The 17,611-nt window shown below is 36.0% G+C and overlaps 2 protein-coding genes across 3 annotated transcripts; both read left to right on the top strand.

Annotated features, from left to right (window-relative positions):
* Positions 1 to 209: 209 nt before the first annotated feature.
* Positions 210 to 12,977, top strand: phf10 (PHD finger protein 10). Of its 2 annotated transcripts, XM_055036850.1 has the most exons (12): positions 210 to 345; positions 1,166 to 1,275; positions 1,383 to 1,513; positions 2,088 to 2,171; positions 2,248 to 2,372; positions 2,470 to 2,619; positions 3,786 to 3,895; positions 4,053 to 4,200; positions 4,592 to 4,732; positions 9,389 to 9,497; positions 10,586 to 10,774; positions 12,076 to 12,977. In XM_055036850.1, exons 1-12 carry the CDS (start codon positions 274 to 276, stop codon positions 12,168 to 12,170), a joined length of 1,464 nt encoding a protein of 487 aa, XP_054892825.1. In that variant the 5' UTR covers positions 210 to 273; the 3' UTR covers positions 12,171 to 12,977. The 2 variants fall into 2 exon arrangements, with proteins under 2 accessions (XP_054892825.1, XP_054892826.1); XM_055036851.1 differs by lacking the exons at positions 9,389 to 9,497; positions 10,586 to 10,774; positions 12,076 to 12,977 and adding an exon at positions 4,851 to 7,347.
* Positions 12,978 to 14,224: 1,247 nt separating this feature from the next.
* On the top strand, positions 14,225 to 17,266 carry psmb1 (proteasome 20S subunit beta 1). Its single transcript, XM_055036657.1, has 6 exons — positions 14,225 to 14,420; positions 14,734 to 14,841; positions 15,154 to 15,235; positions 15,609 to 15,738; positions 16,594 to 16,700; positions 16,782 to 17,266. The coding sequence occupies exons 1-6, from the start codon at positions 14,320 to 14,322 to the stop codon at positions 16,965 to 16,967; spliced, it is 714 nt and encodes a 237-aa protein (XP_054892632.1). The 5' UTR covers positions 14,225 to 14,319; the 3' UTR covers positions 16,968 to 17,266.
* Positions 17,267 to 17,611: the final 345 nt, after the last annotated feature.

The raw sequence follows: 17,611 nt of genomic DNA, 5'->3' as shown, positions 1-17,611 counted from the left end.
GGAATAACCATTGCTATTGGAATATGTTTTTCAATTATATTTTGATTAACTTGGATATATGTTTTAAAATACTTTCTAAAACAGTGCATCTGAATTCGTATATTTCCCTTTGGGATCAAAAAATATTGTTGAACAAAATAATTCCCGATTAATCCTCCGAGCCACCAGGGGTCACTGCTCTAACTTTGAAACTTGTCCCAACGCTTTATCGAAGAAGAAGAAACAGCCACGGCTACTGAGCTAGCTTAGCTACTTTCATTATTTTACTGAAATATGGCAGCTGTACTCCCCATCAGACCGCCATGCGATAGCAACCCCGCCACTCCAGGAGCACAATCACTAAAGGTGACATTTCTGCTTCGTTTAATGTCATAAATAAGTGAAATTTGAAATTCTGCGTTACCTCGATGTCAGCTAACGGCTAGCTCCTTATATCCCTATGGATGGTTGTATTGGCGACATTAGTGTCCCTCCTTTGTTTTCAAATGATAATTTTATATTCCCTGCTCACATTTGATGGTCATAAACAGTTACATGTCAGTGAACTTTTGCAAATAACAAACGGGACTTCAAATGTGTGTTTCAAGCTTAAACAGCACAACATACACAAAATGAATTTTCTTTAATAAGCAAATTATTTTAAGACTGTCATATACTACGGCACTCAGTGCTTGACAGTCTTGCATTGACTGATGATGTTTTACATTTTCTCTTTTATTACTGTCTTCCACTTCATTCAAATGAAACAAAAACTGTAATTAAAAACATTGAAAGGTCATATGCATAACATGATCTAATTGTTGTTATTTTAACAGTAAAGCAACAATTATTCGTACCACATATGGATTATTACAATTATAACCATCTTTATTTACTAGTGCTTGGGTTCCACACAATTAAATTTTATTTTTGTCTCAGACAAAAATTGTTGTGAAACTGAGAAACTGTCAATAAAAGAACTTTAAACTGTTGAAATGATGTGAATGTTTTCAGCAGTCTTGTAACTTTTCAAACTTTGGTAACCTGTTCATTAAATGAATAAACATTTGAATGAAACAAAAGTTTATTTAGGTCTGTCTGTCTTTGCCTGTTAAACATTTCTTAAGCATTTGTGATCTGAATTCTTGGTGTCATTAATAGTTTGTATTTTTGTTTTTGTCTGCAGGAAGATGTAATAGATGAGGTTTCCAATGATGGCAGTCAGCCTCCCAAAAGAAGAAGAATGGGTTCAGGAGACAGCTCCCGAAGCTGTGACACCTTCAGCCAAGAGCTTGGGTACACTGCACAGACAATAGCTATTGTCTTCATCTGACTTGACCTCACTTGTTGTTTTTACCTGCTTTTCTCTGTTCTTCCCTCTAAATTCACAAACCCCAACACAGAGCGACATATTTTCCAGCAGAGAACCTGACAGAATATAAGTGGCCACCTGATGACACAGGAGAGTATTACATGCTGCAGGAGCAGGTCAGCGAGTATCTGGGAGTGACGTCATTCAAGAGGAAGTATCCTGGTAAGAATTAGATTCTCGTGAAGTTTGAATCTCATTCCTCACTTGTAAGTTAACTGGGTAATCTTATTTTTTTAAAGACTTGATATTGATGAGAGAAGGAGTAAAATGTTATAAGCATCCAAAAATTATGCAGCAGTAGCACAACTTCAACATATTTTTACTCAAGTAAAAGCAAAAAGTAGCCGGCCAAGAAATTACTCACGTAAGAGTGAAAAAATATTTAACAAAAAGTCTGTTCAAGTATTGAGTAACTGTTCAAAACATCAATCTAATATTTAAAAGCTACATCATTACATAGACCAAATATAAAGTTATGTGGAAATGTGGAAACACCAAAATGCAAGAAAAATGCAGATTTTGTGATTATGTGTAATCACAAAATTCCAAAAAGTTACTCAAGTAAATATAAATAGTTTCTACGCAGCTATGCCCAACATGTGGTTATATTACAGAGAGAGGCTACCCTGAACTCATGTTCTTCCTGGTGTTAAATTAAACTTCTGTCATGCTGTGAAGAATTATTTCAAGCTGTTGATCTGAGTTAGTTTCCCTTTTCTCTTTTATCTCTGTGCAGATATGGAGAGGCGAGATTTGTCCCACAAAGAGAAGCTCTATCTTCGAGAACAAAACGTCATTACGGAGACACAGTGCACTCTGGGTACAAATTATAATCCTTAAATAATTTACAAAACAGTTGACGCATTTCCTGACACCAGTCTTTGCGATGCCTTCAGGTCTCACAGCCCTGCGAAGCGACGAAGTGATAGATCTGATGATAAAGGAGTATCCTTCCAAACATGCTGAGTATTCTGTCATACTGCAAGAAAGGGAGCGACAGAGAATAGCGAAAGAGTACTCTGTGAGCACAAACAGCAGAAACATCACGCAAGAAGTTTACTTTGACAAAGTGCTTCTTCATAATTGATTCCGTCTTGATGTGATGTATTTTACTGTAGCAAATGCAGCAGCAAAACCCTCAGAAGGTCGAGGCCAGCAAAGTTCCTGAGTACATAAAGGAGGCTGCGAAAAAAGCCGCAGAGTTTAACAGCAACTTCAACAGGGAGCGGATGGAAGAGAGGAGAGCTTATTTTGACCTTCAGACCCACGTAAGTCCGGTTTTATATTACTGGCAGGAATTACTGCACATTCTGGAGGCGTTTTTCCAGACTTGGTTAAGCATGGAAATAAAAAATGGAATATGAAAAAAAGTTAATTTCCATTTATTCATGCAATAAATCAAAGGTGATCAAAGTGAGGCCTGGTAGGGCTGGACAATAAATCAATAACAACATATATCGCGATAGACACGAAGCCTCCAGGCCTGGTTCTATGGCTGGGTTGATCTGTATCAATAGATAATACATCTGATAGAATATTCAATATAGAGAATATTCATTGAACTACAATCCAGAACCACATGGCATTCTGGGAGATGTAGGAAGAAGAAAGACTGGAGCCACTCAACCTCTCCTGGCCAGCTAAGCTAAGCTAAGCTAAGCTAAGCTAAGCTAGGCTGGTGGAATCAATTGACTCACTCATTCTATGGTTACCTAACAACAACCTGCTGGGTAACAAGCAGTTTCAACCTGGCTTGGCTAAACATAAAAAGTGATTTTAAATAAAGACTAACATATATTATGTTTTTATTGCTGAGAATAGATAAAATATTTTTTTCCGTTTTCGTCCATCGAGCCCAAAATAATAGGCAAACTGGATTCCTTACATTTAACAAGGAAAACATGAAAATACCAGATGAAGTTTTGGATCCATGGTGCCGCTCCTACAAAAATAAAACTGAACACTTTATTTGTTTGCTTAAAATAGTTCATGTTTAGGTTATTGTTGAGTAGTTTAAGAAAAATCACAATATTTTTGGTGATTTTAGTTTTGAAGATAATATTTTTCTGGCCTGGGAGTAACATTGAAGTGATGAAGTTTGGTCATCCTCAACCATGTCTGAGGATCTATGGTTGATATTTATATCCTCACAATTCCATAAATATATTTAAGTATTCCAGTGTAGAAATTGGTGCCAAAGATTAAGACATCTGTAAGAACTAGTCGTACACCAATCAAATCAACCACGATTTCCTTAACTTTGGGGATCCAAAAAATGGAAATTGGACAAATTTGGAATCGGCACCTCCAAATTTGATTGTCCAGAAAACTGCAGTCTGTGCACTCTTAGTAAAAACCTTCAGTTGAGTGTTAAATGAACACATATAACTTTGTTTTAAGATCAGTTTCTGAATGTATGTCTTTATGTTTCCAGGTTATCCAGGTACCACAGGGCAGATTCAAGGTACTTGCACCAGAGTTAACCAAAACCGGGCCTTACCCTGTGGCTCTCATCCCAGGACAGTTCCAAGATTACTACAAAAGGTACATTTAGCTCGAAAGAACAACATCCATGTTCTTTTTTACTTGTTTGTAGAGTAACCGCGTACCGTAAGGTGAACACGACACCCTAGCCATTCTAAAAAATTTTTGTTTTATCATCATTTTCCCTCCCGATGTATCGTTGTTTTCTTCCTGTCAGGTATTCGCCCAATGAGTTGCGCTATTTGCCGCTGAACACCGCTCTGTATGAGCCTCCACTGGATCCAGAGCTTCCTGCTCCAGATTCAGAGCCCGACTCGGACGATGCAGATGAGGCCAAGGACGACAAGAACAACAAGAATTCATCAGTAAGCCAATAGCTTATTGATGGAGACGTAGAAATGTATGATCTCTGCCTAATGTGGTTAAAACAGGGTGTCTATTCTATTCTATTCTATTCTCACCAACTTATCTTTTTCAGCAGTTTCTGCCCCTACACATTAAATAAGATATAATAAATAACCCTAAACAAACTCCATATTTGGTCAGCTAACTGTTGTTACCAACTCAGTGACTTTCTTGGTGTATTTATTGACATTTCAGGCAGAAAACATAGAAAAGGTCAGAAAACTGCATTCGGTGCATCCCTACTTAGCAGCAGTTCTGTGCTATCTTTATGCCACCTCCCAACGTTTTCTTTCATGAAGGATAACTTTCTGGCTTGTTTTCTTAAATTTGTTACCGCCTGTTTCTCCTTAGGACAGCTCATCAGGAAACACCTCAGACGTGGAGAGCCAGGAGGGCGGAGGAGGACATCATCATAAGTCCAAAGCCAAAGATAGGACGTCAACGCCAGGAAAAGACCAGCGCCACTCCCACAAAGCCACTCCAGGGTACAAGGTAGAGGACAAATCCACCTGAAAACTCTTCTCCAACAACAGCAGCAGCACTTTCTGCCCCTCTCCTCTTTCTACTGTCACCACCTCCTTACTCCATCCATTTCTGACCCCCTACCTAGCTCTCTTCAGCATCTACAGTTGGTCAGCCTGTCTCCCAGCTGGAATGTCCTGGTCCACCTCGCCTCACACACACAGTCACACACCAGGGGGTCCTGACCTTTGACTTTTTTTGGTTTTACGATTGACCCCCTCCACACCCTGATCCCCCGCCCGCTTTTTTTTAACCCAACTGTGAGCAATAAGAACATTTTAAAGGAACAGTTCACGTTTCTTTTTCACTGCACTTTTACTTTTTTCTTCAGTGAAGACAAATTTGAACTTTTTTTTCCTTCTGATTGCCCTTAATATACCTCTTATCTGTCCTCACTTGTCAAAAAAAAATTTTAAGACAAGTATGTGGATTTTTTGGCTGCTAATTTTCTCTTCTTGAAAAAGAAACTTTGTTAAAGATATAAGAAAAAAATAAGCCGCATACATTTTGTGGTGGTTTTATAAAGTATATCACTGTAGATAATATTATCGTCTGTCTCTGAAGTGTGCCATGCACACTAATCCTTACTGATTAAATGAAACCCCGACTACCACGACCTGCAGGCTTATTATTATTTCATATTTGGTAAAATCATATTCAATAAATCAGTGATATATTATTTTAAACCACAATCTTAGAAATACTTCACTTTTAAAATGCATTATGGCTTGAAAACAAGGTAAAATCCCACTAAATGGTTATTGAATCAGAATGGAGCGAGCTTTTTCCTGCAGATAGATGTATTATTTACTGATTGATTCCATGTTCTGTTATTTATTGATTTCAAGAAGCAGTGAGAATTTCTACTTAAAAGAAACAAAACCGACTTCAGAAATGTGCAGATCCGTGTTTTTTATGGCCTCAAGTTGCATCGCCAACCAAGTCCTTGCATTATAGAAGTCTGTTAATAATTTGTGTTTTCCAATAAAGTGAAACAATAAATTTACAATGTAATTACAAATGCAATTTAGTGATCAGAAATGTACGTCGACATCAACAAATTAAGATTTTGTGTTTTTGCGGTGATGCTAGCCCTGGTTTAGCCTAATCCACCTGATCCATTTGAACTCTGCCACAGCTTTTAACCTGAGAAGTCCAAAAAAACAAAACGACTCCAGTGCAGTTTTAATTTAAATGATCTGCTAATAGTTACAGTCTGTAGCATCCCAGTCCTCAATATGATGGCGTAAAGAGTAGCTTCATTTAATTGTGTTGAGAATCAGACGGCACAAACTCAACCTGAATTATAAGGTAGATGTTTCCCCATGAGGTCAAATCATAAAGCTTTTCACTTCAAGCTGGATAACGCAATACAAAAAACAGAAATATGGAATAAAATTATTATTTAGTTTTCAAAGAAATATATTTTAAGTCGTTTAATTTCTGCCTAAGTCCATTGTTAATCCAATAAGCCATAAAAGTCGTACTAGTCGGAGTTACGTTTAACTGCATTAGCAGCATAGCACACTTTCTTTCTAGACTGTTAATGAGTGTGAGACAGCGGCTCGGTTTGGACGTTATTTGTCCTGTTGAAGTGTTTCTGACCGTTTTCACACTGTCGCTGAGCTGAGCTGCAGTTGCTGATTGACAGAGCCAAAAAAAAGTGCTTCTCCTTTTCCAACACCCATAAATGCAACATCTTTGGTCGAGCTTAGGTGACGTGTTCCCTTGCAGGTCATTGTGTTTTATTTTTTTATATTAAACGAAAAGAGAACATGTCAAATGTGTGGATAAATCAGCTGTTAGGTGGGTATGAAGGACCTGAATGTGTCCCTTTGACTTAAGCTCAGCTTTGTAGTGTGGGGATGGTCGTTTTCTGGCTGGTTGTTGCAGCATTCAGTGCGTCAAAGTTCCTCAAAGTAAGGTCACTACAACACAATCCTTTTCCTCTTATAGGGAGGTAGATGTAATAGTAGTATTATTTCTATATTTTAAGACTACATAGTGTTTTAAGAAGTAAATATATTTAGATTTTTTGTAACTCTGGTAGCGTTGACAAACGTACAAGAAGGTGGAGTTGGGTTATACCAGAGACATGTTCGTGTTGAAGAGTTTAAAATAATATTCTTACTCAAAATTGACTTTATTTTTCTTTCCGCTAGCAGTGTGCAGCAATACGTGGGGGAGAGGCTGCATACAACCAGTGAAAACTGGGCGGTTTTAAAGCCTTTGTTCACTTTGTTGCTGATTTCTCCCTGCTAATGACAGGAATCGGTTTGATAACGCTACAGCAGTTTTGTATAGATGTGAATTTAAATGTCTAAACTACGTCATAACTTTTCAACCAGCTGTGACACCAGCAGTATATCAATGTTTCTATATAACCAGTACAACTGTTCACTTGTTTGCCTCTGCAGCTGCATGTCAGAGCAACGTGGCTCTATCTAGAGAAATGACAGTTTTTAAAAAAGAAAAAAATAAGCATTTAGCGTTTTGAGAAAGTTGGTATTATTTCTTACGTGTGCATGGTATGCAATATTTCCTGTTCAAATCCAGTGAATTTAGAATAAAGGATATTTACACGAGCTGGATGCAGTTTCATGGATTGCTCCTTTTCCAGTTTCACTGCAAAAGATCTCCAGACAGTTTGGGTCAAACCGAGAATAGTCTGAGCTCTGAGTGGGATTTATTTTTATAATCATGAAGAATAGATTCATAAATACTTCATGACCTGCAGCTCTGGATAAAACTAAGAGTCCACTCTACTGAACCCCATTGAAAACCTCCTGGTTATTCCTCCAAATATTGATTTAAGTTAAAACATTGGTATGATTGTTTCTAAATGAATATCAACTTGTTTTATTTGCATTACTTGAGCTCTGAATGCTCTGCATCTTTTTTGTTATTTTGACCATTTCTCATTTTCAACAAAATTTTTTTTTTTTTTTGGAGACGTGTTGTCAGTAATTTATAGAATAAAAGAACAATGTTCATTTTACTAAAAACTAAAAACTAAATCAGAGAAACTGATCATTTTAAGCAAACTCTTAATTTTTTCCAGAGCTGTGTAAAAATGTATTTTATTATCTGTAGATGAATCCAGATAGACTGACTTAATGAACGTAATCACTTGAAATGAGAATAAGCAGAAAAATGTTAATTTATTTAATGTCTATTTATTTTATTTGGGATTGTTTTTGAATTTGAAAGATATTTATATTTTCTGTCTAATTCAAATTAATTTTTATTGATTCAAGTTTTTGGTTTTCACACTTTTTTCAGTTTTTCTTTAAAATTAAATCTAATCAGTTTATATTTATCTGATTAATGCCACATAATGTGCTGGTATAAATTATGCCTTGCAAAATCATGAATCTTTCCACATTTTATTACATTAAAATAAAAAAGAAATCATGTCATACAGAATTGATGTGATAGATCAGCACTAATTAATACATAATTGTGAAGACATATAATAGCTAATGCTCTATTTTGTTGTCATTTTCACTGTCATTCATTAATATGATATAAATTACCAATAAAATGCTTCAAGATTTATGGTGACGTGACAAAAAGTAGAAAAGTTCTCAGCGTTTTTCTTTTCCAAAGCAGTTTATAGTTCATGTTGTTTCACAATCCTCCATATTTGGAGTTTATTGTAACTTTTTAAAATAGTATTTTAATAACAAAGTGGTTTTTAATGATCTGTTAGCAGGTTTCTGAGGTGAAGAACAAAACGCATCTCAACGTTTCTGTTTCTGCTCAGAGTTTTCGTTTCTCCCTGGATAGTTTTGTTTCATTTGCTGCTTTTTTCTTGAGTGTTTTAAATGTTTCAACACTTCAAGTTGGAGCATGCAGGAGATTTAGCTAAAAGCTTTTTGAAAGTTGTCATTTTGGTACTGAAATACTTTTGTTTTAGAGCAAACTGTGCTTTCCTGTTTAGGTGCAAAGGTTTTAGAAATCTCACCCAGTTTTGCCAAGTTAACAACAAACTGCTTATTATTCATTTTAATTTTTTTTAGATAAGTTCTTAGTTTGTGTTTTGTGAGAATAAAAGCATTTAATTTGCTATGGTACTTAAATTTTTTGGGTTAAATTACTTTGGTGCATCAACATATTGTTAAAAAATGTAAATATAAAGAACTAGTTCACTTTGTTTCTTATTTCAGTGGAGGAAGACACTTGCTTTGGTGTTTGTGTGTGTATCACAATGTTTATACTAGATTATATTGATTTTAATTTCTGAAAAAAGGTGGAAAGCTTCTTGTTGCCTGCGAGATTATTAATGAATAAGTTTTGGGTTTTTTTGTGTTCTTTAAAAAGTAGGCTGCAAGTTTCACCAGAAGTTTTTCTTTTAGCATTTATGACAAAGATAATTTGTCACATCTGTAATTATCACTGATCATTTCTATATTATAACCAAAAGGAAATACAGATGTGGTCAGAGAGGAGTATCTCTAGAGTTAATTCAATTAATTGAGTCCTAAAATGAAATTTAATGCAGCAGGTGATTATATTTTAGAGTAGAAAAAAAAAGTTTTGTTTTTTTTTCCTCTTCTGCTGTATATCCATGACTACAAAATTCAAATGTTTGATTGGTTTTATAGCGTTATTCTGCCCTTGCAGCCTAAGGTCATTCCAAATGCTATTTGTGGCATTTGCCAGAAGGGTAAAGAGGCCAACAGGAGAGGCAGGCCGGAGGCTCTCATTCACTGCTCCCAGTGTGATAACAGCGGTGAGTCTGCAAGCTGCCATTTAACGCCACATTTCCTGCTCTTTGTTTTGTTACTCTGTTCTGCTATGACTTTGAAATTATTAGCTTTATGTGTTTATTTACAATACTCCACATGCTACTGTCCGAAATTCTAATTAGTTTCAATTCTTTTTCTATTTTAGTAGTACTCCTTGCCTGATACCAGGCTACAGTAGACATTTGTTTGACATTTTTTAGAATTAGACATTTTTGCTCAGCAGGAATTGTGACTTAAGAGTTGAAGGATATTTTGTGTTACAGTTGCAGTAAAAATTCAAATGAATATGCTCATTTAAAGGGGACATAATGTACAGATTCGTATTTTGTACATTTTTATATTTCCATTTGTATCTAAAATGCTTCTATAAACAGATCAAGTGCTTCATTAAGAATAAAAAAAAAAACTCCCAGCATTTTTTGATACAAGTTAATAATCTCTTTGGTGTTTGGAAAATGAGATGTTTAAAATAAACTCCAGAGTCACAAACAGCAGACACTCTGATATTACCTAGCAACCCCAGCTGAGCTCCAGCATGTTTGGTCAGCTGGTTTTATTGATGTACAATGGCTGCTGTAAAACACAAGTGTTATGTTGATGACGTCCCATCCAGAAACCATTTTCTGTATGCTTGTTGGTTGTGCAGGAGGCTCCACTTCTGCTTTTCAAACATGTACAGTTGTATAACAGTTTGCGGCCATTTTAAACGACTTAAAGGAACATTTAATTTTCCTTTGGGATAAATAGTGTCTTTGAATTATAATTTTAACGTGTGAATGTAAACATTGAGGATAAAAGGTCGTGCCCAGCAGTAGCTGATTTGGCTTTAAAGTGACATAAAACATCTCAGTTTGGATGGAGGACAATGAGATTAAAATCTCATTATCTAAGAATGATTGTTGTGTCCTAACCTGATTCAGGAAACATAATAAGTCACCTTTAAAACAGCAGAGCTGCAGCTTTAGCTAGATGTACAAGGGTCTGTTCACACACGTCTTTTTTCTGTTCTGTTTGCGTTTCTGTGTGTCCTCCACCGTTCTGCTTTACCCGTCTGTGTGTCTGTGAACCTCAGGCCATCCGTCCTGCTTGGACATGAGCCAGGAGCTGGTGAGCGTGATCCAGACGTACCGCTGGCAGTGCATGGAGTGTAAGACGTGCACCGTGTGCCGCCAGCCGCACCATGAGGACGAGATGATGTTCTGTGACAAGTGTGACCGCGGCTACCACACCTTCTGCGTGGGCATGGACGAAATACCTACAGGTGAGGACAAACGACTTCGTGTGTGTTGATGTTTTGCTTTTCTTCATCAGCTTAATTTGACTATCTTTGATAGTTGTTACATTAAGTTAAAATAAAATAGCTGCGTCAGATTAAATATAAATGTTTTACATAACCAGTACAACTGTTCACTGGTTTGCATCTGCAGCTGCATGTTAGAGCAACTATATCTAGAAAAATTAGAGTTCAAAAAAAGCATTTAGCGTTTTGAGAAAGCGGATATTATTTCTTACATGTGCCTGACATGCAATAGTTTCTGTTCAAATCCAGTGAATTTAGAATGAAGGACCTTTCGATGAGCTGAATTTCTCCTTTTCCAGTTTTACTCCACAGATTTCCAGATAGTTTGAGTTGGACAGAGAATAGTCTGAGTGCAAATGATTTATTTTCATAATTATGAAGAATTGACTCATAAAAAGATGTTTTTATTGTCACTAATAAACCTCAACCCTTGAAATGAGAGTAAGCAGGAAAATGTTTATTGAAAAATATTTAGATTTTCTTTTAGACTTTTGGTCGCTGTGTGAACTGAATGCAGAATTGTTGCCAGTCTTTTAAAAAAACCATTTAATTCAGAAATGGCAGAAGTTCATTATTTTAATCCATAAAGTGTAATAAATTCAGTTTACAATAAAAAACCCATGCTGTTCAAGGTTTCCCTGAGGCAGACATTCATCCAGCGGCCTGTTGTGTTTTTGAGTTAAAAAAACGTTTACATTTGACAACAAATTTGGAAATATCACACTAATCATGTGTTACTGAAAGATTAACACCTGAACACCAACTATAAAATCTTAAAAATGCAAACATTTTAAAAAGACTTAAAAAAGTAATGCTTTGCCTGGTGGGGGCACAACTAAAGCCTGGTGGGCTGCCAGGCTTATAAAGCACTGGGGGAAACCCTGCTGTTGGTCAGATTGCATCTCTTCAAATCACCCTACAGTTTGAGGGCCCAGTTCAAAATATTCATCTTCTGATAAAACTGTTTTTGTTGATTTGTTTGCATATAAATATGATTTTCTCTCCAACATTTATCAGCATATTGAATGTTTCATCATTTCCTCCACTTTCTCTAAGACTTTAGGTTCAGTTAAATTGAACAAAGAGGTTTTATGTTTGTGTTTTTCCAAAAGGTTTAAACATCCTACTGACTCGTCTCAGTTTTTTGATGATCCCTAAGGAATTTTACCGACTACGACATTTTTAATGCCATCATTCTCTTTTACCATTTTGTGCTTGTTTTTGGCTTTGTTTGTGCTCAACAATTCATCCTGTCTTCTCAGGTCTTTGGGTGTGTGAGGTTTGTGACAAAGATTTCACAACACCCAAAAAGAAAGGAGTAAAAACACAGAAGAAGTCTAAATCGGCTCAGAAATGACCAACGTAAAAATGTAGTTAATTTGTCCACAAATCCTCTGTCAACATTTCTGGACAATGTAAATTGTTTTTCTTAAATAAAGATTTGTTTGAACATTGTGTTCTTTAAAACGCTGTATTTAATTAAGAAAGCAAAATAAAAAATTAAATGAGCGCTTAACCTGCTGTTGGTTGGTAACGAAGAGCTTAGTTCATTTTTACAAAACCTTGAATTCATTTCTATGCCTGTAAAACGTAATGGTTCCCAGTGAACTATCCATAAATTTCTGCTGTTATACACTGGTATAATAAAAAAAATCTGGTGCTGAAACTCATTTAAACTCACTCAACGCAGGCTTTTAAAGGACCTACTGATGTCATTCAAATTTTGAAAATTAATTTGAGTGTTTTGCATCTTATTATCTGTGGTTTGTGTTTTTAATGACTCCTTGACTGAGAAATCAGTCTGGGTCAATATTTTTTAAATAAGTGGTGCTATTCGTCCTGTGTGTTTGCGGACACTGGAGTTTTAAGTTTTATTTTAACTATATTTCAGATTTCAGTTTCTCCAACATTCACTGTTCTCACAATCGTAAGATGCAATTGTAACCACTTGTAATTACACTAAAGGTAATTACTCTAACATTTGTTTACATTGAGTTAGTGATTTTGGAATCAGCCTAAATGTAGTGTTTGGATGTTTTTGTTATTATTTTATGTTTGCATTAAATTGTCCTGTAAACTGGTTGTTAAATAGTTATTTGTTGCCTCTAATGTCACAGTGAATGAATTGTTTTTTTTTTAAATAAAAGCCACTCCAAAGGGCTAATTGTTCCATTTTTATGTGTATCATGTTGGACAAACCTTATAATCTCTTTCTGCTATTTCTCCTTCTTTAATACTAATATAGGTTTTTGTTGTAAATTATTCAAATCTCACATTTTTATGTCTTTTTCCTTTACAAGATGGCTGATGAGGTTCTTTGTGTGTTTGGATTGGAAGGGAATTTAACGTAACAAAATGAGAGCTACGTTAGCAGTCAAAATATTACTCTGGTAAAAGGTAACTATTTATGTTTAGAAAATAAACATTGATGTTCCATAATAAAATAAAAGTGGCCAATAATTGCAAAAATAATTACACATAGAGAAGTTGGGATTTAAATACTTAAACCTATTTTATTTTTTGCTTACCATAATCTTGTTTTGAATTTATAAGAAGTTAATCTGAAGTATACTCTTATATACTACATATTTGTTTGAACTGATCTGCACAATGTTTCAGTTTGATCACCAGGTAAGTTACACAATAACAGAAAAAATATAAACTTTTCTACATTGTTTATGTTGCCATGTGTTGTCACTTTGTCTTCTGTAATGCTCACACAAAAGCATGTGGCCAAAATTTTTTATTTTTATAATCTAGTGTTCACTTGGTCTTTTAATTTTTCATAATCCACAGATGTTTGGCTAAAATTGAGAATATTTGAAAATCCTTCCCACTGTCATGATGTTGAGTTTTTTGAGACGGAGTCATTTTTAAAAAATCAACGTTAAGCTATAATGTTTATGTTGGCGATTTGCACAAAATCTAAGATGCAACTAATTGCAAAATAAATTAAAGTTTTTGAAATTCACAAATATCTCTGTCCTGATTTTGCTCATGAATAAAGTGAGTAGTGTTAATGTTACACTGTTATTTTCATTGAATAACAAGAACAGAAGAGTCCCTAAAAAACAATGGAGATTACCCCCCAAAAATCAAATGCTATCATCATTTTACATCAAATGGTAGAAAGGGCGTGCCCACTCTGCTATATAATATGTATATTCATACTATGGAAGAACTAGCTCTGATGGTTTGTATATATTTCTCACAAAAAATTTTTTGGAACTTATAACATGTTCATTATTGAGCTGCGCTACACCAGAAAACCTTCTGACAACCAGATCTGGTAGCGCAAATTAAGAAACTGTAAAAAACAAAAAGTCTGTAATCCAGTAGTAGCTGAATTGCATGTTGTACCTCGATCATCCTGTAGGGGCGCCGGTCAGCTGTGAGTCTCACCAGACGGGCGGTTGGTGAGTGCAGAGAAAGAGACTGCCATACTGCAGTGATACAGCGAGTTTAGCCGAGGGAAGCTGAGTTTTCCCCCTTGCTTTGTTTCCGAGATGCTTTCAGCTCAAGGTTTTGGAGGTCCTGGAAAGATGAAGGAGTATCATTATGCCGGCGCCGTAGAGAACAGATTTTCACCTTACGCTTTCAACGGAGGGTCAGTGGAGATGTTCTGTTAATGTCAGATTAGCCTTGAAGCTAGCTTATGCTATCCGGTTAATTTTAGCAAACCAGTTCAGGAGTTAACAAATCAGGTTTTAGTATAAACTTTACATTTGTGATGTCACGATGTAGTAATGTATTTATTTGATTCATGATGTAAAGTCATAAAAAGGAAGAACGGAGTAAACGCCACACTTTCAGTTTCGGATCTGTTCTGTTAGCATCCTTTAGCTAGGCTACAGTAGTTTGTGTTCACTCTTGATGCTTTAGGGACATTGGAGCTAACCGGTTTCTTCTCTTCTTCTCAGAACCGTACTAGCTGTTGCTGGAGAAGATTTTGCCATCGTAGCGTCAGACACCAGGCTAAGCGAAGGCTACTCCATCCACAGCCGCGACTCCCCGAAATGCTACAAGCTGTAAGTGACTCCTCTGACCATGGATGCTATGAAGACTGACCGCAATAAAAAGCTTCACCTCTCGGCTGATATGTTGTCTTTATGTGCTGAGACTCATTAGAAGATGGCTTTTAATATTCCCAGCAAGAATAAAGATGGACTTAAATCCAACCAAATGACTTAAAAATTCAACATTTTGCTGTATTTATTGAAATAAAAGTACAAGTTATAACGACAAGCTTTTAAAGCCCATCACATTAGCTTTTTGGTGCTAAATGTATATTTAATTTTTTATATTAAAGATGTTAATGTTATGTCCTCACACGCTTACAGGACAGACACAACTGTCATTGGCTGCAGTGGTTTCCATGGCGACTGTCTGACGCTGACAAAAATCATTGACGCCAGGCTAAAGGTGAGCTGTTTTCGGTTTCACTGTGGTTTTGAATCACCCTGCTCTATAAACAGTTTGTTCTGCGGGAACTTGTCAACGTTGCATTTACTTGAATTGGCCAAATTCACAAAATGCTGTATGATACGGAGAAGAACACAAAATTCAGGCACCTGAATTTTGTTTTAGGCACCAAAGTTATACACATAAAATTAACTGGAAACATTGGACATTTTTTCTTTAAAACATTTTCAGTGTAAGTCGTTAGTTTTCCCTTTGCGACTTTGTGCAAGTGTAAATTACAATCAATTTTGGATAAAAACCCCCGAATATAAATCATAATACCAAAGTGATTTAAATATTATATTCACTTATAAAATAATATTTCTCTTCTCAGATGTACAAACACTCAAACAACAAAACTATGACCAGTGGAGCCATCGCAGCCATGTTGTCCACCATCTTGTACAGCCGGAGGTTCTTCCCGTACTACGTCTACAACATCATTGGGGGTCTGGATGAAGAAGGTTTGTATGCTCTTATGCTCAAGAGTTCAAACCGTTCAGCTAGATGTACATGTTACAGTAAACACAGCTGGCTTCATTGTTGTATTTTATATACTTCAGAGCAAAAATTGTATGAAATGGGTCAAACTTCACATCTTATTGCCAATAAACAAAGAAAGCTCTGGTTGAGATGATTCATCAAAGTAATAGTTAAGAATTTTTTATTAAAAGGACTTTCAACTAAGATAGACTCAATAAAAGCCCATTTGCTGATAAACCACATACACATTTGCTGATGGCAGTAATTAAGCTGAAGCTGTATAAAAAAAGTATATATAAAATTGTTAGTGTTTTTCTTTAAGCTCCAGATACAAAATGATGAACTGTACACTAAGGGAATGCTGCATAATTTCATTTTAGGCAACAAAATGTTTATCTTCTTATTGAAGCCTTCATTAATTTGCTTATTTTGATCTATTTGTAATGTATAAAAAGTGATTCTCTGAAATTTTTTCTGTCCAATCAATCATAATCAATCGATTACTGAAACAATAGCAGCCCTGTTATTATTTTGTAGTTATTAAAGTTTTTCCTTCATAATTTGTGGAATTTGGTCAGAAATTATTATTTTTAAAACAGTTATCCTTCATCAAATAGCCTAATTAAATATGGGAATAATTTGTAAACTCTTTCAAAAACAACACAGACTTGTTCTCAGGTGGATCAATATCAGTAGAAATATTTTGTGCTCCATTCTGTCTCCAGCAAAAGTGACGGGTATTTATTATTACATAACATTATTTTGTTTTATTAATGCATAAAGGTTGTCTTTATTTTATTTTTTTCTGTGTACAACCCGAAATATGTGCAACGCAGGCAAAGGAGCGGTGTACAGCTTCGACCCGGTCGGCTCCTACCAGAGAGACACCTACAAGGCCGGAGGGTCCGCCAGCGCCATGCTGCAGCCGTTGCTGGACAACCAGGTCAATAAAAACACACACAGACCGTTTTATTCATCCTCAATATGAACACAGTCTGACTCTTTCCAAAATGCTGCATCACAGATTGGGTTCAAGAACATGGAGGGTGTGCAGCACCTCCCTTTGACTCAGGAGAAAGCCGTGCAGCTGGTCAAAGACGTCTTCATCTCAGCCGCAGAGAGAGACGTCTACACCGGAGACGCCCTTCGGGTCTGCGTCGTCACAAAGGACGGCATCAAAGAGCAGACGATACCGCTGAGGAAGGACTAGAGGACACAGGGTGTCCGTCTGCCTTCAGTTTCCTCTCTCTCTCTTCAACTTTTTACATAAATTGATCCACAGGTTGACAAAGTTGCCATGTAGGTTTGGCTCCAAACTGGAGGGAGGATTTCTGTCAATTCTTTGGTCCCAAATATTCTGCTTATTTAGTCGCCTGCCTTCTTTTGGATCAGCATTCCTGTTTTCCCCACCTGGCCGAGACTCTTCCTCTGGATGATTTCTTATGTTTTGGGAGGAAGCATGTTCAGCTGTTCTTTTTATATTCTTAATAAATAGAAACAGTTCAGGAACTCTCCTTGTCTGCTGCTTGTTTTTGCACTCAGGATTCACTTCTGAATCTCTAAGAAATGACCAGAAACAGACGAGATGGAAATAAGTATCAGTTATTAATATCGACCCGGTTTTATTTTTATAACAGATGCTGCTTCGTTAAAATATGACTAATATCAACTGATACCATAAGATTATATAGCATGTAATTATATAGTTTTAACTTTCTATAATTTTCTTTATAAAATCAATAACGTTATGGACAAACCTGACTTACTATTGAGGTAAAATGTTCTATCAGCAGAGCTTTGGTTTCTAAGTAATGCAAATGGATTTGAAAAGAAAAAGAAGGTCAAATGAAGGCA

The sequence above is a fragment of the Poeciliopsis prolifica genome, unplaced genomic scaffold, assembly GCF_027474105.1.
Source record: "Poeciliopsis prolifica strain line A6 unplaced genomic scaffold, Auburn_PproV2 SCAFFOLD011, whole genome shotgun sequence".
NCBI classification, from domain to species: domain Eukaryota; kingdom Metazoa; phylum Chordata; class Actinopteri; order Cyprinodontiformes; family Poeciliidae; genus Poeciliopsis; species Poeciliopsis prolifica.
The sequence above is the reverse complement of the archived record's forward strand: the minus strand, read 5'-3'. Positions and strand labels throughout refer to the sequence as shown.